Source organism: Mastigoproctus giganteus, chromosome 4 (genome assembly GCF_048544385.1).
Source record: "Mastigoproctus giganteus isolate SK-2022 chromosome 4, ASM4854438v1, whole genome shotgun sequence".
In the NCBI taxonomy this organism is placed as follows: domain Eukaryota; kingdom Metazoa; phylum Arthropoda; class Arachnida; order Uropygi; family Thelyphonidae; genus Mastigoproctus; species Mastigoproctus giganteus.
In genome coordinates this window covers 147,044,902-147,069,639 of record NC_143578.1, presented here as the reverse complement: position 1 = coordinate 147,069,639, position 24,738 = coordinate 147,044,902, and the positions used below count along the sequence as shown (strand labels likewise).

At 41.4% G+C, this 24,738-nt stretch overlaps 1 protein-coding gene across 1 annotated transcript in view; it reads left to right on the top strand.

Moving 5' to 3' along the window:
• The window catches only part of LOC150087119 (uncharacterized), a 447,878-nt gene that overhangs the window by 117,226 nt on the left and 305,914 nt on the right, over positions 1-24,738 (top strand). Inside the window, exon 12 of the mRNA XM_090372381.1 lies at positions 20,388-20,660. Within this exon, the coding sequence (XP_090228507.1) occupies positions 20,388-20,660 (273 nt within the window). The remainder of the gene's footprint in view (positions 1-20,387; positions 20,661-24,738) is intronic.

Here is a 24,738-nt window from a genome sequence, read left to right as displayed (position 1 = left end):
GAGATATAATCCTCATCCAGTTCTGTCTTGCATTCAGCAGAAGATTCACTTTCTCCGTGGACGTGAATATGATATCCGCTTCTGCTGGATTCCCAGCCACATTGGGATTAGGGGAAACGATTTGGCTGACGCCGCAGCCAAATCAGCAATTCCCAGTAATAATGGCTGCCTGTCAGTCCCCTATACAGACTACAGGCAAATAATACACGAGAAAATGCACTCCCAATGGCAGGATTCGTGGAATAGACAGACTTGGAATAAACTTTATCGTATAAAGCCTGTAATTGAACCGTGGCAGTCTAGTCTGCGCACGAATCGTAAGGAGGAAGTTGTTCTTGCCCGGACCCGCATAGGACATAGTCATTTCACACATTCATTTTTGCTGAGGGCTGATGACCCTCCTATGTGTGAGTCCTGTGACACAATTTTAACTTTTAGACACATTTTAATTGATTGTCCAGATTTTAGCCATATCCGTTGTAACGCTTTTAATCATCTGACTGAGCCGTATACACTCAGTCAGATTTTATCTGACAATGACCATGTGTCTGCTGTTTTTAGCTTTTTAAAGTCAATAAACATTTTTGCTCTTATATAAAATTTAAATTTTGTTTTTATACATATGTTATACATTTTGACATAGTGACCTAACTAAGTAGGTCACTGAAAGTTTAAAATTTTTTATATACGACCTGGTCTCGGCGCATTGTAGCCTCAGCAGCTGATGCGCCAATAAAAACAAAACAAACAAACAAACAAACGTGTCTCTTCATCAACTGACATTTAAATACAAAAAAATACAACGGATAAGTGCAATGAGCTGAGTGAGGCATGTTAATCATGCGTCATTGTTGTTGCACGGACGTGCGCTGCTTTCTACGCCACTGATCATCTAGCATTAAAACGGTTGTCTCTAGGATGGGGTGTAGACGTATGCCATTTTGGCGATTTAATGCCTTTGGACTGTTTACTATGTTGAGTGACTCTAGCCATAGGCGGTGGCGAAAGAGTCGTGAGTGGTCTACTATTTCAAAGTCACGTTTGGGGTCAAGATCGTAGTTGGTGGCCCAAAAATGTTCCGCGACCGCGGACTGGTTAGTTTCGGCAAGCCAGATTGCTTTGTCGTGTTCCGTAAGGCGATCTTGGAGACGCCTTGATGTTTCTCCTATGTAGCAACTGTTACAGTCTCTACAGGTGATGCGATATACTACATTGCTGCGTAAGACAGGTGTGACAGGGGTCTTCACGCTGGAGACAAGTGAACGTAGGTTCCTGCAGGGTAATTGCACACATTTGATGTTGTAATTTTTAAGGACCTTCGAGATCCGTCCTGACACTCCTGGATAATAGGGAATGTAGGCGGACGATATACCGACTTGGTTCGGTGGTCTTGGGTTGGATGTGAGTTCTTCTGCCTGTAATAGGCATCTGCTTAGCACATGGGATGGATAACCACATTTGGTTAGGTCCGCCTTCACACGGGAGATCTCGTTATGCCTAATTGTATCAGTGCTGGAATGGCTTCAAGCCCTGGAGAATAGGGTGCGGGCAGTGCTATTGAGATGGCTTGGTGCGTGGCCGGATCTGTGGTTAGTGAATTGACCGCACCACATAGGTTTGCGGTATACTGAAGTTTCTAGATGTGGGCCTACGCGATGCACTAGGACGTCCAGGAACGGGAGCGTACCGTTCACCTCTGATTCTATGGTAAACTTGATGAAATTAGATAGGGAGTTGAGGTATTCCAGTAGTGCTGGTTCAGAGACACGTGGTATTACGGTAAAAATATCGTCAACGTATCTACACCATGTTGTAATAGGTGTAGGTAGGTTTCGGTGTATCTGCTCCTCCAGATCTTCCATGGCGATGTTGGCTACTACGGAACTAACAGGGGCACCCATAGCAGTGCCATGTACCTGCTGGTAGACTGAATCCTCAAAAGTGAAGGTGCTGCTTGATAAGCATAGGTTGAGGGCGGTACAGATGTCATCAGTGGATAGTGATGTCCTGGATTGGAGGCTTAAGTCGTTCTCGACGAGCCTTCTGACGCAGTGCACGGCCTGTTGGACGGGAATTGAAGTGAATAAAGAAATCACATCAAATGATGCCATGACAGTGTTGTCAGGGATTGAAAGGTCCTTAATGAGATGGATGAATTCACTGCTATTTTGAACGGTGTGCGAGGTATTACCTATAAGAGGTGAGAGGAGGCGCATGATATGCTTGGACAGTTCATACGTTGGGGCACTGCAGCACGACACTATTGGTCTGAGGGGAATACCCGGTTTGTGGATCTTTGGTAATCCATAGAATTGCGGTAGTTGGCAGCCAGTAGCACGTAGAAGACGCTGAGTTTTAGTCGAGATCTTCTTATCTTTAAACCATGTGTGGACGAGTTTATTGACATGTGCCTCTAGACGTTTCAAGACCTTAATGGGTGGATCAGATAGTATATCGCATCACCTGTAGAGACTGTAACAGTTGCTACATAGGAGAAACATCAAGGCGTCTCCAAGATCGCCTTACGGAACACGACAGAGCAATACGGCTTGCCGAAACTGACCAGTTCGCGGTCGCGGAACATTTTTGGGCCACCAACCATGATCTTGACCCCAAACATGACTTTGAAATAGTAGACCACTCACGACACTTTCGCCACCGCCTATGGCTAGAGTCACTCAACATAGTAAACAATCCTAAGGCATTAAATCGCCAAAAAGGCATACGTCTACACCCCATCCTAGAGACAACCGTTTTAATGCTAGATGATCAGTGGAGTAGAAAGCAGCGCACGTCCGTGCAACAACAATGACGCATGATTAATTGCACTACATGGTGCAGCCAGAATCACCAGGAGTGGTAACAGGTCGAATCGGGGTTTCAATAAGGAAACTAAGATGGCTTTCATCAAGAAGCAGAAGGCCTACCGGAAATGGCAGAAAACTCAACTTCCCTCAGACCATTCCATCTTTAAGAAAGAAAGAGCTTGCTTCTTGAAAAAGAAAAGGCTGGTCCTTAACCAAGCTGTTCTCAATAGGTTGAAGAGTGGTAGAAGGATCCTTTCGAATCATCATCATCTAGCCATTGACAAAAAGCTTGTCCAGGAATGGGCACAGTTCAGCTTACAGCAGGCAGATTTTCCTGACTCTGATTCCTTTCTCTCGCAGGAGGTTACCTAGGGCACACTTGTCTGAAATAGAAATAACTAGAGAGACCCTAATTGATGTCATCAATAAACTACCCAACAAAGCCACTGTAGGTCCGGATGGTTTCCCACTCTTTATTATCAAAATTTGCAGCCCATATATAGTCGACCTTCTCCTTCACCTTTTCAGACAAATCCTGTAATCTGGAATAGTTCCTTCAATTTGGAAAACTTACCATGTTAAGCCCATTCCAAAGATCAAGAAACCGAAATCTCCTAAAGACCTGAGACCAATATCCATCAGCTGTTCTTTACTCAAATTTTTCGAAAAAGTAATTCAGCCAACAATAGCCCAGCATTGCTTTGCACACAGGCCCGAGTACCTCCATACCGTTCTACAAAGGAGATCGACAATTACCAATCTTCTTGATACCCTCTTCAGAATTCAGCACACTCTTAACAACAAATCACAGATTGACATCATATTCCTCGACATAAAATCGGCTTATGACAAAATACACCTCCCAGCTCGTTTTACCATTCTGAAACACTACTTCGGCCTGGCGGAAACCTTACGTCAAATTTTGAAGTCTATTTTACTTCCTAAACATCTGTCTGTGACCCACAATGACTTTCAAGTAACTATTGACGTCTCAAGAGGCATTCCACAAGGAAGTGTACTGTCAGCTATCCTGTTTGCAGCAGTTTTGGAGCCTTTCCTTGCTCAGAATCCGAACTTTGTTTCTTATGCCGACGATCTGAAGTTCTACGTGAGCTCAGATCATAATCATCAGATTCATGACATCAACCAACAAGCTTCTAGGCAGATATCGAGCTTGGAAAGTTATCTTGCCACAATAGGACTGCATCTGAGCCCTTCCAAATCAGCACAACTGACGATAACCAAGAAGAAAGCCAAAAATGATATCCAAATCTTTGTGAGTGGGGAACCGATGCAAATGGTGACCTCTCATACTGATCTTGGCTTCACCTGGGACGTTGGGCTCACATTTCAGCCTCACTTTGCCAGGATGAGGCAGAAGACGTACGCTGCTCTTTGGGCAGTGCGGCAAGAGCTCGTTGGTGTGCATCAGCCAGCGCTGCTTGTTCGGCACATCCTGAGGTGTATTACGCCGATTCCTCTCTATGCTTCAGAAATTTGGTCATCTGCCCCTGCCTCATACCTTCAGAAGTATCTTAGTTTAGAGTACTGGTTGCTTAGATGGATGAACAGGGTGGTAGGCCATCCCCTAACTATCTCCAGATCTATCCTACAAGCAAATCTAGGCACCACTCCCTGGAGACATATCATCATGACAAAAAATGTTCTCAAGCTTGCACGGCTTATAACGAGGCGAATTGACGCTCCATCAGTATCCGCATTAATCTCTGGCCCGAAGAGGGCAAGAGGGAAGCACCCCGACTCCTGTCTCCCTCTACGTCTTACGCTGTCAAGCATTGATTCCCTGAGGAACATGTTTCCAGCCAATTGTCTTCGGATCTTCAATAAATTTAGGATCCACCCTGATAGGTTCTGTGAAGACAAGCCCTACAGGAAGGAAATCCTCAAGAACTGTTACCAGATTATGAACCTATAACACTCACCTGCTTCTGGACAGACCTTTATTTTTTTTATTTATTATTATTTTTTTTTTAACTTGCCTCTTTGTATATGACAAAGACTTTCTGTCTTCAAGTAATCATGTATATTACTGTATATTTTGTACATTTTTGTTTATTTAATCTGTAAAAGTCTCGGGTCGAGCACGAATGTACCCTTGTTTATTGTACATTGTGTTCCTCGCACCTTAGTCTGTATTCACACCCTTTCTGGCACAGAGCCGTCCCGGGGTGACCCAAGGTTTTTTGGGAAATAAACTGATTTTAATAAATAATAATAATTAACGTGCCTCACTCAGCTCATTGCACTTATCCGTTGTATTTTTTTGTATTTAAATGTCAGTTGATGAAGAGACACGCATCTCGAAAGCCACTGTTAGTATATATTTGTATTCTTACATTAAACTGGATTTATAACTTATACGTGTATGTTATTAAAAAACCATGGACCCCAGTACACCAGGCCCATTCGTTACTAGTGCCATTAGTATTACAAATATTATATAAACACACCCACTGCATACCTTCCTGGTGCGTAACTCATGCACATTGGCTGCAGCACACCTGAAGAATAGCTTCAGCATAGTGCAGAAAGAAAGACACCGATTGTGTGAAACGAATGATGAACGATTGAATGGAACGAAGGTGCGTGAGTGTGAAAGAATACACATCTACAGATGTTTGCAATAATATTTATTGTTATTTTTATAAGTATTAGGTAGATATTAATCTGTATTTTTTTCCTATCTAGTTTTAAGTTTCGTTACAAAACCCCTTGCATTGTCGCTGTTATGGTTATTATTGCATCTGACATCCATGTAACTGGCATCCACTGCCTGCAATAAAGATATTGAATACCATTCCATTCACCCCTGGTGCGCGAAAGGAGATGCAGACAAGGGGAAAATTTTTATATAACTGTATAATAAAATATATATATATATATTTTGGACCACGAGGGTGGTCCAATAAAGAATCGCCCTCACCTACTTCCACATATCGCAGAGTCATGCAATTTTGTGTGTAGCATCATACATATCTCTGTACATAAAAACGTGTAAATTTTCAGCCTAGTGTTTTAATTTGTTTTTCTCTTACAGAGCTGAACGTGTGACGAAGTAGCATCATGCACAAAGTTGAAGCCAGAGCTGTAATCCGGTATCTGTTCTTGAAGGGGAAATCTCCTAAAGAAATCCACGAGGAGTTGACTGCTGTATATAAGAATGAAGCCCCATCCTATGGCATTGTGAAGCACTGGCAGAGACAGTTTAGGTGTGGTCGGACATCGGTAGATTATTATTTTAGGGTTGCCCGTAATTAAATACATTAACCCGTATTTGTGTCTGTAAATTGCGTATGTTCTATGATTGATTTGCCTGTTTTTCTGGACGAAAAAACCCCAGTTACTGGGGAGAAAAACCTTGCTATCTACGCCTGAGACCAACTAACTCAGCCATGGTCTGAAAAAAGCCCATTAAAGTTCCTCGCGTCATCGACGGGATTCGAACCCAGGCCTTTTCCACGCAGTGTGGGGAGGACGGTCACGATACCACTGTGCTACCCGCGCAGACCGGACATCGGTAGAATCTGAGCCCATTCCATGTCGTCCCCATTGAGCCATTGATGACAGCACGATCAGAAAAGTGGAGTCGTTAATCATGGAAGATCGCCGGATATCTGTGCGTGAATTGTCCCAGGAGGTGAAGATTAGTGTGGGCTCTGTTGAAACAGTCCTTTATGACCAACTATGTAGTTGGTCATAAAGGTCCATTGCGGAAATTGAGTGCGAGATGGATTGCTGATTATTGACTGGTTTCCAGAAAGCTGATCGACAACAGAAATCACAAGAGTTGTTAGCCCTGTGCCAAAAAAATGAGGAAGACTTTTTCTCTTGTCTAATCACTCAGGATGAAAGTTTGATACACCATTTTGACCCTAAAAGTAATAAGCAGCCCATGGAATAGCGACATCATGGTCCCCCCCCCCCCCCACAAAAAGGCAAGGGTGCAAGCGTCAGCAGGAAAAGACTTGCTGACAGTGTTTTGGGATGAGAAAGGAGTAATAATGACTGACTACTTGCCGAAAGGTAGAACAAATACAGGTGCCTATTATGCCAACTTACTCACAAAATTACGGGAGAAAATCAAAACATACAGGGTGTTTCAGTTAAACGTTTCAGAACTTCTAAGAGGGGTAGGGTACATCCTGACAATTCGAAATCATATAGCAATGTGGGGTCGGAAATGCTTTCCTGAAGCGGTGTTGTACACAGAAGCACCATAAAGAAAAGAGACCGTAAGTGAGAAATCGTTTTAATAATACATGAAAAGAAGCAAAAGATACATGGATTAAAGTAAGTGTTCGAAGTTTCTTCAACCTCGTATTGCTTTCGCACAGTGGTACCTTGGAAAATGTGCTACAAATCCCCTTTTTCCTGCTGAAGTGTTGTTTTCCGATGAGGCATCCTTCACAAGGGAAGGAATTTTCAACACGCATAACGACCATATCTGGGCGGTAGAGAACCCGCATGCAATACGACGTCGTGCAGCACAGATTCGATTCTCGGTCAATGTATGGGCCGGTATTATGGGAGATCACCTCATCGGACCTTACCTGTTACCGTGTCGTCTAACCGGACCTATCTACTTGATCTTTCTGCAGCAAGTATTGCCACAACTTTTGAGAGATGAACAGATTTCTGCATAGACGCAACACACAATGTGGTTCCAACACGATAGAGCCCCTGCCCATTATAGCGGAGATGTTCGTAACTACCTGGATGTCACATTTGGTCAACAGTGGATCGGACGTGGTGGTCCCGTGCGTTGGCCTGCTCGGTCACCCGACCTATCATGTCTTGATTTTTATTTCTGGGGTCATATGAAATCGCTAGTTTATGACACCCCTGTTGACAATGCTGAGGAGCTGGTTGCAAGAATCGCAGTAGCTGCCGAAGAAATTCAAAATTCGCCTGGAGTATTCCAGAATGTTCGGATGTCCATGCGTCGGAGATGTGAGGCGTGCATTGCAGCCCGTGGAAGAAACTTCGAACACTTACTTTAATCCATGTACCTTTTGCTTCTTTTCATGTATTATTAAAACGATTTCTCACTTACGGTCTCTTTTCTTTATGGTGCTTCTGTGTACAACACCGCTTCAGGAAAGCATTTCCGACCCCACATTGCTATATGATTTCGAGTTGTCAGGATGTACCCTACCCCTCTTAGAAGTTCTGAAACGTTTAACTGAAACACCCTGTATAGGCGTGGCATGCTGTCCAAAGGTGTGAGAATGCTTCAAGATAATGCCCCAGTTCACACTTCTGAAATTACAACAACACAAGCGGCCACTTGTGGATATGAAATAAATACTGCACCATCGGACTTCTTGTTTCCTAACGTCAAATCATTTTTTCGGGGGACCCAGTTCCCAGACGACGAGACACTTATTTCTGCAACAGTCATGGTTCAAAGATCAACCTCACCACTTTTACAAAAACGTTATCCGTAGCTTCGTCCATCGATGGGAAAAATGTGTAAATCTGCACGGTTACTATGTAGAAAAAGGTATTGTCGAACGGGACAGTGCAATTTCTGTTCCACCTCCGAAATCGAGTGACCCATGTGTCGGGCACTATCTTTCAAATTCAGTTAACTTATGTCTTTTATCCATTCTGACATCGAATTACCATCTATCTGAATGCATTACACCTATATTCAGGCATGACATAGCCGAGTGGTCAGGAGCGAGATTACCTAGCACCCATTCTTCGAGTGCAGTGGGGTTCAAACCCGTAATTACTAAATACGATAAATATTTGTATTGACGATTTATTGCAAGCTATACTGATCTGCTTGTCGTGCCGAAGAATAAACAAAAAATAAATTTTTTTATATACCTGCCAAGTGGTGGGTTCGTCTACTAGCTCGAAGGGTGACAGCGTTGCGTTTCCCAGGAACCAATTGTTCCATGAATTCTGTCCTTCCGGTGTAAATATTTTATTGACCTTCACAAATTCCAATAAATAAATTGGAGACAAGGTGCAATGGATTTATGAAAACTAAAGTAAGAGATAGACTGTACTTGCAGAGATATATTTTCAGGACAATTCAAACGTATCCAATTTTTTCTGGAAAACGACACGGTTTTTTTTTTTTTTTTATGTAAACCCCAAACACGAGACTCATTAGAACCTATAGTGCTTAGTACCGTGCTTGGTAGGAGGTTGAGAAGACGAAAGCAGATATTTGTTGACATTGGACTTGAACTTCTGTAGACTGTAATTTTCTGAAAATACGTACGAAGGAAGGTTGTTCCAAAAAACGCCAATTGAATGAATAAATGAGGAAGATGAAAAGTTGGTTCTGTGAGTTTAAAGTTGAACGTAAATGGATGTTGGCTGGTGGCGGCAAGTGTTCGGACTGTTTTGAAAGAGGGAGCGGGAATTATTGAAGCCAATTCAGAAGAACAGTGCCCATGGAAGTATCTGTAGAAGAGGCATGCAGCAGAAACAGTACGTCTATGAGACAGCGAGTGGAGAGACTCTGTTAGAGATGAATCATTAATTAACCTAACTGCCCTCTTCTGAATGGAATCAAGAAGCCTGAGAGAGGTTTTGGGGGCACCATCCCAGATCTGGGAACAATATTCCATGGCAGGGCGGATTTGCGATTTATACAGAGTGAGCAGCTGTTTGGAAGAAAAGTAACGCCGAGAGCGAAAGAGAAAACCAAGTTTTTTAGATTCAGAGGAAGCAATATTTGTAATGTGCTTGTGCCAGGAGAGATTAGAAGTCAGGGTAATTCCCAAAAGAGATATATCATTTTGCCTAGAAATCGGATTGTCACTAAAGATAAGCATAGGAGCAGAAGAATCCTTTTTGCGATATATAAGACAACACTGAGTTTTAGAAGGGCTGAAATCAACAAAGTTGTCTTTGCCCCACTGGAGAATTACCTGAAGATCGGCAATCAAGGAATTGGTAGCAGATTTTCGAGAAATTGAAGCTGATTGAGCAGGGCAAGGTTTCTCAAAATGGAAAGTAGAATGCAATGCAAAGTGGAATGCAAATTTCCAGAATATCAGCTGTCATCGGCAAAACTATGGATGGGATTTCCAGTCAGTGGAAGAAGGTTATTAATATAAAAGAGGAAAAGAGTGGGGGAAAGAACTGAACCTTGGGGGACATCGCATTAGTGGAGGAGTTAGACGACAGAGAGCCATCTACCATCACCCTCAGTGAGCGATCAGAGAGAAAACTCGATAAGCAATTACTAAAAACAGTTAGCAAACGATGGAAGATTGTTCAGAAGACCTTTATGCCAAACACGATCGAAAGCCTTTGAGATGTCAAGAGCCATTTCTTTTGTGTTTCACAGAAACTTTCCATTGAATTAGTCCATAAATGGATAACATAAGCCAGAATATCACCAATGGATCGACACTGACGGAATCGATACTGGGGATCGTTGGTCAGATGGAAGGTTTCTAGGTGGTTTAAGAGTTGGCGGTTAATTGATTTCTCCATTGCTTTAGAAAGAGTAGAAGTAATTGCAATGGGACGATAATTGGATGGGAGGGATTTGTCACCCTTTTTAGGAACTGGCTGGATATGAGCAAATTTCAAAGCAGAAGGAAAAATACCTTTGGAATAAGAAAGTGAAAAACGGAGGCAAAGATTAGGAGTAAGTTCAGGAGCACAGGTTTTGAGAACAAGTGGAGAAATACCATCGGGACCTGGAGCTTTCTTAGCAACAAGATTCGTCAAAATCCTTCTGACATCCTTTTGACGGAAGACCACAGGAGGCATTGAATGGAGCGTGTTGGGAATGGTGGGAAGAATTTTACCACGATCATTAATACATGAGTTGGAAAAAAATGGGATGCTAGCAGATCAGCTTTATCCTTGGCTGAAGTGACAACAGAACCATCTGGTTTGGACAGAGGTGGGAGCAGAGATAGGCAAAAGTTGCGGCCAATAGCTTTGGAAAGAGACCAGAATGCTCGGCTACCATTAGGGTAAGAAGCAAGTTTGCTACTCTTAGCCTGTCCAAACTCTAGTTTGGAGGGATTAATAACTGCTTTACAATTGTTGCGAGCTTTGGTGTAGGCAGAAAATGAAACTGAAGAATTAGAAACAAGCCAATTACGATATGCAACATTCTTCTCTTGAACAGCCTTAGCACATTTATTGGAAAACCAAGGTTTAGATAAAGGACGAGATTTTAAAGTGGAGTGTGGGATAAAGGGTTCCATTCCTGAAAGAATAGTTTCACTGACACGATCTCAGCAAACATTGACATCAGAAGTTTTGAAACAGTAATCCGACCAAGGAAAAGAAGAAAAGAAGTCTCGCAGGTCATCCCATTTTGCATTCTTGTAATGCCAAACAACACAAGGTTGGGAATAGCCATGAGATAAATGTTCCATTGGAGAAGTGACAATCACCAAGTTATGATCTGAAGTGCTTAAAGTACCTCTCACTTCGACCGTGTACTTAGAAGGGTTGTTTGTGAGAAAAAGATCAAGCGTATTGGCTGTATGATTAGGATTGTCCGGTTTTCTTGTAGGTAAATGAACAATCTGTGCAAGGCCATTAGTAATTGCAAAAGCCTCAGCATCTCGACCTGCTGGGTCGGTGTGACTAGAAAACGGAAGCCAGCTTGAGTTGTGAACGTTAAAATCACCAAGGAAAATTACCTCACTGTTAGGAAAGTTTTACTGGAGAAAGTCAATTTGCAAAGAGAGGAAGTCAAAGAGCTCCAAGTGATTAGTGGAATTGGGAGAACGGTGGAGACAACAGATGAATTTGACAGGATGAGGTAGAGTGATTTTAAGCCAGAGAAGATCAAAGAGAGGAGATTCCAAATTGCCAAGTCTCTGACAGGGAATATCAGAACGGACATATGCACAAGTACCACCTTTGAGGCGAGAGGAATCATACAGCGAATAATTTGGGTATCTGAGATGAGCAGTAGTTGAATCAACCGATAACTGAGATTCTGTCAGAAAAAGTACATGGGATTTGGAAGACTGCAAGTGGAAATGGACATCGCTGAGATTAGAATTGAGACCACGTATATTTGTGAAATGAATTAGGAAGTGCTTGGGAAGTGTAGATATTTTCGCAGATAAGCTTGCTCTATTAGTTTGACAATTCATGGTGTATTCAATAGTAAGAAAAAGTGAGTGCGACATGCTGTATGAAGTAATGAAATTTTTAGAAATGGTGTACATATGGTAAGAATATACCTAGATACTTGACATAACGCGGCCTCGAATATGCTTCCCTCATACACAATACCCTGACTCACTCCAGTCACTATCTGGCAGAGTAGAGGTAGCAAGATTATACACTAGCTGATCCGGAAGCCTCCTAGAGAGTTACCAATAGGTTCGGTCCAGTGTACTAATTAGCGGCCGGACTGCGAACACCGTTTTAGAGCTCTTCTCGAAATGTAAGGAATATTGGATCTCGCCACGACGTTCATCATAACTTCAAAAGTCATCAATCATACTGCATGATGGAAGAGATAGGGAAGGGTTGACCGGAACTTAGCTCTAGAGACTGAACATGGATTCCACCACTTCAAGCCTCCAATAAGCAAAGTGGTGGTATTGCACCGGTTGATGAGAGTCATCTACCACGTAGTACTGCCTGGTAACATAGAGGGGCGGCGTTCCTCCATGTCGGTGGTGAAGGCGCCACCCTTCGACTCCTGCTTACGTTGGTTCACACCTAGGTGGTCACCAACCATGTACTTATACATGGAGGTTATACCCAGGATTAGTAACAGTCCCACCATCGTGAGGGTGCAAGCAGAGAATTTGGCTGTCACAGACCGTCCGGCTGTCACTTCGCCGAAATTGGGTCCACTTGACTTGAGTGTCACCCGAATATCAGTTCCATCAGCGTTTTTTAGACTCCCAGGTAGCAAGTACAGCTTGTCTGGCATATCTGAGAGAATGTCCGTGACAACCTCATGTATTGAGGTCCCTGACCCTGTAGTTGATTGAGGGATTAGTGTTGAGAGAGCGAACGTTTCTTACAGGAAAGTAATTAACAGTTTAGTTTCTTATAATCTTAAGTTAACGTTCAAATTGCCGCTCATGATCGAAAACGATCGGAACCACTTCGCTTATATGTCGTGTTTAGCTATATTAATTTCCATGTTACTATCATCAAATATTGACTGATCTATCGTGATTTGATACAATCGATAGAGAGGAGTGTCGACCAAATATTGAATCCCGCTTTAACCACTCGCTTTGTTACTAATCCGATCAAGTAGCTCGACTTGTGTAATTTCTTGAATTTTATATTCATGTGTGTACAATGATCGTCGTAAATGTCCCTTGACCAGCGATAGACCATGGTCCGTTTACGTGTCTCAGGCGCCTTACTGCATGAACGGCAACGAGGAGAAATAATAATAATAAGATTCTTTTTTAACATAAATTCATAAAATAGTGATTGCTTACACAGAAAGCCACAGGAATCTTACAATTCAAGTGATTTATACAAGTGATTTTGTTTTATAATAGAAAATAAAAAATGAAATAAAATAATAATAATAATTAACAGATAAAAACAAAGATGATAATAAAAATGTAAAAATGAAGTAGTATTTACAGCGAAAAGGGACTACCAGTTGAGCAGAACATGAAATGACATCGGCTAACTAAGATCGGCACTTACATAAATGTCCTTTACAAACAGCAAGATAGCACAAGATGCCATTTCGATATGCCTTGTCTATAGTACACAGGTCGATGTCGAAACAGTTGAGAGTGTCCAGAGTCACATTTGGAAAGGGTCTCTTGAAATTCTGTAACCGCTGGAGCCTTGAGCACAAGGAGGGGGTACTACGGAGATGTCTGCCTGGCAAACGCCAACCAACCGTGTTCCAGATGTTGATGTGATCCTGCTTAGCTGAGCACAGATAAAGGAATAACTTTATTTTTAGCACACAGGCTCTGTGGACTATGGGAGTATATTGCAGGTTGCAGCAGAGAGTAGATTTAGATGTTGTGTAGATATGTTGCGACCACAAGTTGGCACGCTTCAGCACCCAGAATTCGAGGCCCCATAGTTTCCTGAGGCTGGTGCCGCCGACCAAACTTCCACGGCATAGGAGAGCACACTACAGAAGTAAGTTGCAAGGTATTTGCTTATTGTGCGTTTCGCACAGATCAATTTTCATTCCCCAGAACGCTCTCAGGGCTTTGGAATACTGAGCTTGGATTTGTTTTTTATAGGTGAGGTTGGCATCAAGGATTCTAGGAATTTGACACTGTCTGTGGGAGTCAGAACATTTCCTGCCAATTCTGGAAGTAGAGAAGATGCAGTATCAGCAGAAGTCATCCGACTTGGCCTAAAGATGAGATAGTTTGACTTCTGTGGATTGACTGACAGGCCAAAAAATTAGGCATACTTACAAAATGTATTTAGATAGCTGTTTACAGATTCAGAGGAGGTTTGTCTTTCTTGTGAATCACCAACATGGCGTTTGCATGGCAAGTAGCATACAATACCATCAGCATACGATAGCAAAGCTGGAATTTGATCCATTAGTGGAACGAATATTGTCGCAAAAAGCAAGGCTGAGAGAGATCCACCTTGTGGGATCCCTACTCGACGCTTTTAGTGAATGTAATGCCATCGCCTTTGAAGTGAAGCATTCTCCTAGACAGAAAATTATTGAGGATCTCGAGCATATTTCCGGATATCTCGTAGAATCTCTCAAGTAAGGCAAGAAGGGGTGTTATTTGGACTGAGTCGAAAGCAGATTTCATGTCCAGAAAAATGGTGTGAAGATCTTCGTTGTCATTCCAGGCGCGAAGTATTTTCTGTGACTGTAGGCAGGTTACAGTAGATCTATTAGGCATGGCATAATGAGTATATTCTGGCCTAGGCGCAAAGATTGCGAATGCTACATCATTATAGGTGCACTTTTCGTGGCATTTCAGGAAGGGAGAGGCAATTGATATTTCCCTGAAGTCAGCCGGTCTTTTTGCACGAGGCTTCTTCGGAACTGCCACGAATCTGTATAGCAGTTATTAGACTAAAAAGAGGTATTGCGTCAATTCCTATGGTGGACTTGTCAGATAGTGAATTTAATATTTTTATTAGATGTTCTTCGGAAATTTCTGTATTACTAGAAGGTGAAGAAACTTTAAACGCTTCGTTCCAAGGATATGCTTCGGACACACGGTGATCTCACTTAAAACGCAGCATATATTGTCCAGGAATGGCGTGAGCATATGCTCACGCCATTCCTGGACATCTAAAGATAGAGGGGTACAAATATGACTTGTGGACCACACACGTTTTCTCCGGGATAACCGGCCGTTCATGAAATTGTCAATAGCAAATTGTTTACTCTTCTGGAAATCCATCCTAGCTTTGGAAAATTTGGCGTATGACTCTCGTGAAGGCATGGGCTGCCTGTTTTTCCATAAAGTCCTTAGTCAAGAGGTCATTCCACCATGGCTTTGAGTGGGGACTAAGGATGCAAATTTTGGACATTGCAGACCTTGCAATGAATTCCATCCATCTCGAAAGCCAGTAGGCAGCTCCATTTATGTTAAGCTCAGCCAGTATGTTCCATGGGTAAAGTTGGAAAAGGATAGTAACTTTTCCAATGTTGATGTATTTTGGATTGTATACTCTCCTGACAGTGTTTGAAGTTTGTACTTGTGTACGTTTATCCTTATGTGCCCGCAGAGATATCATAGCAGCGATGGGAACGTGATCGCACGAGAGGAAGTTCTCAGTTATGGTCAGGGTTTCCCAGTGGTGAGCTATAATGGACTGGGCTCGCGAGAGCGATTTGTTATTTTTTGGAAAATTTGCGAACCCATTCAGGATTTCATTTTACAAATGAAATCCTGAATGCGATTATTGAGTATCCCAGCCAAAACAACGGTGGGGCTACGCATCACTATCACCAGCATTTTAACAGCGCAATCGATCGGTTATGTATTTTAAAATGGCTTCATTTTTGATTTAATTACAGTCGGACCTCTGTTTAACCAACTTCTTTATAGCGAATTTTTTTGATTCTCCTTTGGTAATTACATTTAAAATAGCTTCCGTTGAACAAAGAAAATTTCGATGTAAAGAACGGATTAAGAGAGACAACTGTGTATGCATTGTTCAAATCTGGCCTTTAGGAAATTTAGGGAAATTGCAAGTGCCAATTAAGGGTAAGGGATTACCGTTTCAGAATGTTAGTGGTGTCCATGAAACCTCTGCAGTCACATACCGAGAAGTCATACTAGTCAATATGCTTTCCATAGCCATCAGAGGATTTAGAAGACTCCCAATAGGGATTATAGCTTCTGGTCAACTTGTGTTGTGGTTTCCCCTTTACTCCAACAAGAGGTCATACGTTTTTCGGAGAAGTGAATGATCTATGCCATCCAGTAAATTTCTTCTGTCTATTTTTACTTGGTCGTAGCTGAATATTCGTGTGATTCCGACATTTTGCACTGTTTTCAAAGAACTAGTCAGAGTAGTAACGTACAGGGAGTGGGGGATTGAGGCAACTATGATATTATATAAACTTTACGAAGATGAAATGTTGACAGATTTTGAGACTCTGTCGGGGCTTTCACTGTGTAGAAAATGTTTTAAAACATAATGGCATACAGGCAATAATAAAAAAAAAAAAAACCAAAAAAAAAAACCGTATCGCCAATCTGTTAAAGAACTTTATATGGAAAGTATAAAAATCAGTCGTGTGTTCAGGCCACGATGAGAAGCTTGTAGCTTGCGGACGGCCATTGTGGGTTGGAAGAATTATTCCGCTTTGTGCAAATTTAGCCTTTAGGCAATTTATTTTAATTCCGGATTATTAAATCGACTTTTAAATGTGGAATTTCTTAACCGTTTAGCATTAATGATCGACATCCTCCAGGAGCTCTCTTAGCTTTCAGAAGCTTTACAGAATTACTATGGTAAAAGCAGATAAATTAATTATTCGAACTATCAATACTATTGTTAATTTGAAAAATTCCGAAGGAAATTATGAAGCTAAAATTGAGAGCATGTTGAAGTTGAAAGAATCAAAGTCGAAAGTAAGAACAATAAAATTACCTCGTGACAAGTTATTAAATGCATTATTTTATCCTTAAATGATAAGTTTTTAATGCAACAGGGTGTTTTTAATTCAATAAAAAAAATAACCATACCATTGAAAGAAATTTTAAACATGTGCTACCGGAAATCGTGGAATTTGAAAGAACCTTCGTCTCGGTGGAAAGACGGTGAAAACCGAAAGAGAAATTTAAGTTTTCTAATAAAATATGAAATAAAAAGTAATGATTTTAGAGATTTTGTCGAAGACAGTTTATCTTTAAAATCGAGTGAAATTACCTTTTCAATTAAGAAAGCCAGAAAATATCTTTGAAACCATTCAGATTAGCAGTGCTGAAGCTGAGCGAGCTTCAGCGTAATGAATAATATTGAGTGAATGAATGAATAATGTTGACAATTAAACACGTTGCAGATTATGAAGACCATACATCTAAATGGAAAACCATTGCTTCAATTTGATCCGAATCGTTACGTGAAATCATTCCTCTGTAATCATCGCTCAGCTATTTGAGAAAGCAGATCGATTTTTAGAATAAATTTTTTCTTAAATATTTGCGAAATAATTTTTCGTGTAATCTGTGATTTTTGTGTCCTTTTTCGAGAAAGTTTGTTTTTATGCAATACAGTATATTTGTTTTTATATTGTGGAATGTTTTGTGATAGTTTTTATATTATTTGTGATATGGGAAATATTTTATGTTATTTGTGATATGGGAAATATTTTATGTTATTTTTTATTTGCAATATTAAAATTTTATCATGAAAAAAATATATCCATTATATTTCCCGATTTGTCAAAAAAAATACGAATAAAAAAGTTGTGCGTGTGCCGAGCATGCGCGGTAGAAGGTTTATGCGAGATATTCTAAAAGAGCTTTTTTATTGTAAATATTTTATTGACCATTCACAGATTTTCATAATTTCTGGAAGACTAGATACAATGGATTTATGTTAATTAAAGAAAGATGTATACTTGCGAGTGCAATGTATTTAAATACCTCTGTAAAATAGCGCCAATTGATGTATCGATCTTGTAGTTGAAGCGACATACTCATCACTTAGAGGCACCTAACAGTGGAATGTAATGAAAATGCAAGACGAAAAAAAAAATTGTTAACAAATATTTGTTATTTTGCAATCATACTTACTGCAGTAGTAACTTCAGGAAGCCTGATTGTGACGTCATACTATTGAAAAATTCTAAAAAGTTAAAACTGCAGACACTGTCGTATCCAGTTATCATTGTAAGGCGAGGCATGACGACCAGGTTTCTAAGTTTTTTTTTTAGATAGACCTAGGAACGTTTTACACATTCTCTTATACGAATGGTTAAGGGGTGATAAGCCGTATCTGACCACCCCCTAAACCTGCCCCTGACTCGAGGTATCATCCGGTCACGAAAATGCGTCGCGCGCTCTAATCATACTACTAGTACTGCGAGCGTTGAAAGCGCCTCTAGTGAAAGCCGCTGATGATGTCACTTCCGTGAACGATCAAATTTACTCTGTAGAAAGTCTGAAAAACTGGGAGCCCATTGTTAAAATATTCACAGCTCATCACTGGTTGTAACCCATGCTACATCGGGAGTACTACCACAAAATACGGTTCCTCCAAAACTTCCAATACACGTGTTTATGCCGACCGGGCTAGCAGGGTGGGTAAAGTGCCTGCCTGGCAATCCAAAGGTCGCGGGTTCGATTCCCGCCTCGGGTTTGGATCAAAATACTGCAAAAACCTTGGGAGGTACATTGTGGCTACAGAAGCCTACGCGCCAACAACCAAAAAAAAAAAAAAAAAAACACGTGCTTATTACCATTATAACAGCTTCAGAACTAATCGAACCAGCACCGAACTTACACAACATGTACATTCTCACAACCCCTTACTGAATTCGGCCATTGCATTTATTAAATTAGGATCTAATTACAAAATTTTCCAACACGAGGCACTTGTCATAGAATGGTGCTGCCATAATACTAAACTTAACGTTCTAAATACGAAACTACCTACCAACCTCTCTCCGGTTTGGAATCGTACGCACATAAGATTCGCACATGTCACAAAATGCATTATGGGAACATAGAAATTCTTTAAATACACGATTTCTTTCTTTCTCATCACTGCCAACCGAAGACGTTTACACGGAAGTCGCTCGTTGTGACTGTTGGCCTTGTTTGTTTCATATTATTTTAAATTTTAATTTTTCAATTGACAACAAGGGACGTGGTAGTGCACTTCTACTTCCTTGAGCAAATTTTTAACAGTTCCGCATTCATTCAATTAACTTATTTTAAACTTCAATTTAAACTTCATTTCCACTCCATCTTCATGTAACTAAGCAGATCAATTAAGATGAGTACCGTCTATCAAGCTTTACTGCTATTCACACTATTTATTATTCACACTATTTATATATTAAGTCGATATGGATATTTATTATGTACATCCCTCTAGCTGAACCAGGTTGTTCCGAGGGTACCCACTGACGTGGAAATAAAAATATGTTAATGATAATTTTATATAACATAGTTTTGGCCTATTATAACCTGGGCTGCTATTGCGCGAATAAAACTCAAAACAAGCAGCAGACCAACTTCACAATTTTTGGAAAAATCCCTCCTATGTGCTCCTGCTGTCGGTCTGCTTAACAGTTAAATTTCTCATTACCTGTACTCATATTTATAAAAGTAGTTTCAGTTTGCTATCTAACTTGAAGGAGCTATTAAATTCAAAACTCATTCCTGAAAATCATACTAATCTTAATGGGATTTTACAAGACTTGGACTGCATCCCTAAATACGACCGTATTTTGAAGAACATCCTTGAATGAATATTCTTGCAGAACATCCTTGAATGAATATTCTTGCAGAACATCTTTGAATTTCTGCCTGTTCATCTTTGAATGAACAGGCAAAAATTTCCCGAGCGAGAGCTTTTGCTCATAAACCTCTGGCTGTCTCGTTTTCTTTCAGAAGAAGGGAATAAGTTGTCCTTGCTAAAATATCTATAGGCCACACACACATCTTGCCCATTTCCATTTAATAATAGGTGAAGATACTCATAATTATTTTTCTCTGTCAATTCCTGCTTATTTTGAAAGACATTCTCCATGACTGTTCGCATTACCTAATTATACAAGCTAGTCGGCTGGTATAATTTAAATCTCTCTCACCTCAATGCATCCCTGTGGAACTTGGTGACACTTTAGGAGAAATATCCGAAAAATATTGAATTGTATAATCATCTTTATGTACGGTAACAGGCACAATTTACTTTTAGTTACCTTGTGCCAGAAATACCCATAATTAACTAAAACGGATATATTAATGATTGCGATACACTTTGCCCATAGTTTGTCCTTACGTGCATAAAACAATAACAATAATTTGCGCGCGTGCTGCTTGTTGACTTACAGTAACGTTTTCATTTCACATTGGAGAAGAGCGATTTAAATTAAATTTTAAAATTCCTGTAATGTGCATTCGTGACGATTTAAACTTATAAATAAATTCCATATTTCAGGGCCTGTTTGCAGTTCCACGAAACGGATGGTGTTCGAACTAATTACTAGTTACGAACCGATCGGTATTACATCAAATATACTCTATCGGGGTGATATGCCTGGAATTGCTGGTGAATGCATTCGGAGATGTCAACTGAGCGAAGACTGTAAGTCTTTCGTAATTGATCACAAACGCTATGAATGTACGAGCATGACAGAACTTCCTCTGGACCAACCACCTGAATTCAGGATAGCTCTAGGAATTAGCTACTTTCGTGGAATGTGTTTACCTGGTAAGTTTTGTATTTATATTGTAAAATTCCAATGTAATCTGCTAAATAATGAGCTGTTCCTTGTATTTGATAATTTGTGATCTCTTCTAACCACCATCTGTTTACAATCTGGTACCTCTTCCGACTGATCGTTCCGAGAAGCAGTGATTGACATACCTAGCCCGATATGGTTAATATTAGTAAGGGTACTAATCCCCCCCTTGCCGCTGTTTAAAATCGGAAGACGTTCCTGGTTTTAAAATAACGGCAATATGGGATGGGGAATAATCACTCTAGGCATGTCAATCACTTCTGCTGGCAACGATAAATTGGAAGGGATACCAGTTTGTAAACACTAACCAAATTTATTTTATTTATTGTTGTTGTTATGTTTTTTTTATGCACATCAGCAGTAGGCGCCTCCGTAGCCAGGTGGGAAGGAGCAGCAGTGCGTAGCACACGCTTCTTGATTAGACCGGGGTTCGAGCCCGTCACCACCAAATTTGGAGGATGAGGAAAGGTCAGGGAATGACCACCGCATATCCTGGAGCAATATGGCCTTAGTTGCTAATGCTCCTAAAAACCAAATAACAAACAAACAAACATCAGCAGTTTGGTCCGTATTGCAATGTAAAAGTAAAGTATTTGAGGTCTAACGGCACGAGGGGTTTTCCCCATCTCCGTGTCGTATGCATTGTAGATGTAGCACAGAGGTTTGTGAAAGCCAGAGATTTACAAAAAGTATATGGGCAGTGTCCCGTTGAATAATGTCATGGTATGTTGTATCTCTGACCATTTAGCTGTAGCCCCCCCCTCCCGGTGGGAACCCCTGTTGTTACACTTGCCCCGTAGAGGTAGGTCAGGGTACCCAATAGCTTTATATTCAGCACTCTGGCAGGCCCTGCTACCTAGTTTCGGGAGATAAAAAAAAAAAAAAAAAACTACACTGAAAGGGTTAAAAGATTGATTTCAGTTTTGATGTGGAGTTAAATTTGGACTGAGGGGCTGACGTACACAGCTGCAAAAGTTAGAGTGGGTGGGGAGGTTGACGGGATAGGCAGAAGTATGTGGAAATAGTGTGTTCGTGTCTAACGGCGCCAGGGGTTCCCCATCTCCCCATTGCTTTCATTGTAGGTGTAACAGTTGTGAAGACCAGAGATTTAAACGTAGGTGTAAAGGCCAGAGATTTAAGTGTATGGATTTTGTAAATGCAGTACTGTGTATCGTTCTTCTGGCCTTCTTCTTTAGCCACCAGACCCCTGCTGGGGCCCAACGTTGTCCGCACTATGCCTCGTGGAGGCAGACTAGGTACTCAATTTTAAAATTTCACTTTGGCAAGACCACCTAATTTCCTTAGATTTCAGTGGCTAGGACCTAAAAAAAAAATTGGGGGAAAAAAAGAACGCTGGAAAAGTAAGCAGTTTAGGCGGAGTGGGGAGGGGACACTGAAGACTAGGGGAAAAGACGGAAGTATGGGGACGATAGAGAAGGCAAACCCAAAAGGTCAGTGGAGCAGGCCCAGGCCCCACCAGGAGAAGAAGGGGGAGGAGCCATAAACCTGTATCCTTCCCCCCCGGCCGAGGGAAGGGGATTTAAAGAGAACTAAGTTAGGCACCTAGTTCGAATCGCCTAGGTTAGGCACCTAGTTCGAATCGCCAGATGGCACTTGATGGAGTTTGAGTGTGTCAGTTTCTTTATCTTCTGCTGTGCATTAATGGAACTTCTCTCTCAGTTGAGACTCCAGTCAGTGATTGAAAGCTGCGTCGTGAGTTGTGTGTGGTACTGTACAGTTTTCAACTTTGTGTTCGTGGAAGCGCCGTACGTCGGGTGAACAATTCTTGAGCGAAGTGCGTGAAGGCAATGTAGTCTTTGGCGTTATCAAGGACGTGCTGTTCTCGGTCTTTTGGAAAATCATAGATTTTGGTGAAGAGAGTACATCTTAAGTCCTCATAGAGTTCACAGTCATATATTAAGTGGCTCCAGCTTTCAGGGGAACTACAGTGGCATAGGGGGTCATCAATAATGCCTAGTGCTTGTAATTTCCCTTTGATACTTCTTAACGTTCTTCTTAACCGGGCCAGTTAAGAAGAACGTGGCATGGAGGCTAGAGGAGAACCATTTCGGCATTTCTGGATAAACCCTGGTAGTATCGGGATTTAACCTTCTCGTTATCTCTCTTTTAGAGGAGTTGGTCCACCTGGATTGCCAGGTTTGTTGTACGTAGTGGGCTCGGCGTTTTTTCCTTTGCGTTAGCTGTTTTAGCTGGGTCTTTTGTGTAATCCATGAGATTGATATTTCTTTGTCCTTAGAGTGGTATAGTATGTTTGTGTCTAACGGCACCAGTTTCCCCCATCTCTGTGTTGCTTTCATTGAAGGTGTAACAGTTCACTGTAAAGGCCAGAGATTTAAAAGTGATTGGAATTTGTGGGTGTAGTGTTATGTATCGTTGTTCCTCTGGCCTTTTAGCCGCTAGATTCCTGCTGGAGCCCAACATTGTTCACACTATGCCTCGTGGAGGCAGATCAGGTACCAAGTAATTTTAAGTTTTCACTCTGGTCTTTGGCATATTTGTATATAATAAATAAATTAAAATAATAAAAAAAAACAGGCGGGACACAAGTTTAGAAAAAGCAATGTGATTGAAGTTTCAATTTTCAATTTATAAATCGTCAATTTTGATTAGTTGTTTGGTGTTTACGCTGGCGTATTAGTCAGAGTAAGGTGGAGAGACTGAAGACTGGGGTAAAGACAGAAGTATGGGTTTGATAGAGAAGGCATCCCCAGGTGGTCAGTAAGGCATGCCCATGCCTCACCAGGCGAAGTATATGGGGTTGCAGGGGAGGGAGGTGATAGGAAGATCGTAGGAGGAGATAGGAGAACAAAGGAAAAAAGTACCAGACAAGGGAGCTGGTACAGATCGCCATTTGGCTACATGGCAGCGAGGCTGCAGCAGTCGTAGTGTAGGACAGTTGGACTGTCCTACGAGGGTCTAGGATCAGAGACATGATCATATAAGATCATGTCCGGTATTAGAGTCTCTCGTGGGACAGTCTCCCGTCCATGTTGAGTGTCTGTCTTTGGTTCCCTATCCTCGGTTAGTACAAATTTTGTCAGTTTCACTTAGGTCTCACATTTCTAGAGACTGTACCAACACGTACATAGGCAGGGTTTCTTGGTTCAAGTGTTGGTTCGTATCATTGTAGGAAATGCACCGTCACTAGGCAAGACAGCTAGTATCTTCCGTATAATTATTATTCCCGGCGTGTGTCTGAAAGGATGTTTTGATTTGTTATCTGGCTGGTCGTCTTTCACTCCTGGCGTATTGCATTTAGCGTTCTCCTTCTTGAGAAGTGTTCTCGAGATCAGGGCTCTGTGTTCCTCCTTTGAATCCAGTAGGTGAAAGTCTTGCCATTTGGGGTGGTATCTTATACCCGTGATTAAGATGCACCTGAGATCCTCGTGTTGCGGACAGTCGTACATGAGGTGTTCCCAGGTTTCGATCATTCCACACGTACACCGTAGGTACTCTATGAAGGCGAAGTCCATTAACTTTGCGTTGAAGGGGCCGTGTCCAGTTAGCAAGTACGGTGTTTGCAACCCCGGAAAGAACCAAGTAGGCGATTTTGGATAATTTTTAAGTTGCGGCATGAATTTGTGGGTGATGACTCCTTTGGTTGTTTTTGTCCAACTTCCCTGCCACACCTGCAGCAGGCGAGACTGAAGCCAGATCTTTACTGCCTTATGGTTGTTTGTTGGGTCTATTGTAAATTCCAGGAAAGTGGTGGTTATTCCCTTAGGTAAGTATAGATTTCAAGATCAAGTGGAAGTACTGCTGCTATCACCTGCAGCGCAGGTTTACTCACCGTTCTGTAGGCGCGGGTGGTAGTGAGCAGAATGATGCGTTGAATTGCATCCAGGGTTCTCTTATTTACAACCAAGGCAGTTTTGTCGTACCAGATTGCTGAAGCGTATGCAATTATTGGGAGGAACGTTGTCTTGTAGTTTAAGGCTAGAGTATACTTCTTGAGACCCCAGTCTCGCCTTGTGATCCTAGTTACCATGGCAGAGTAGTTTCTGATCTTTTGTCTTAGGAATTTGA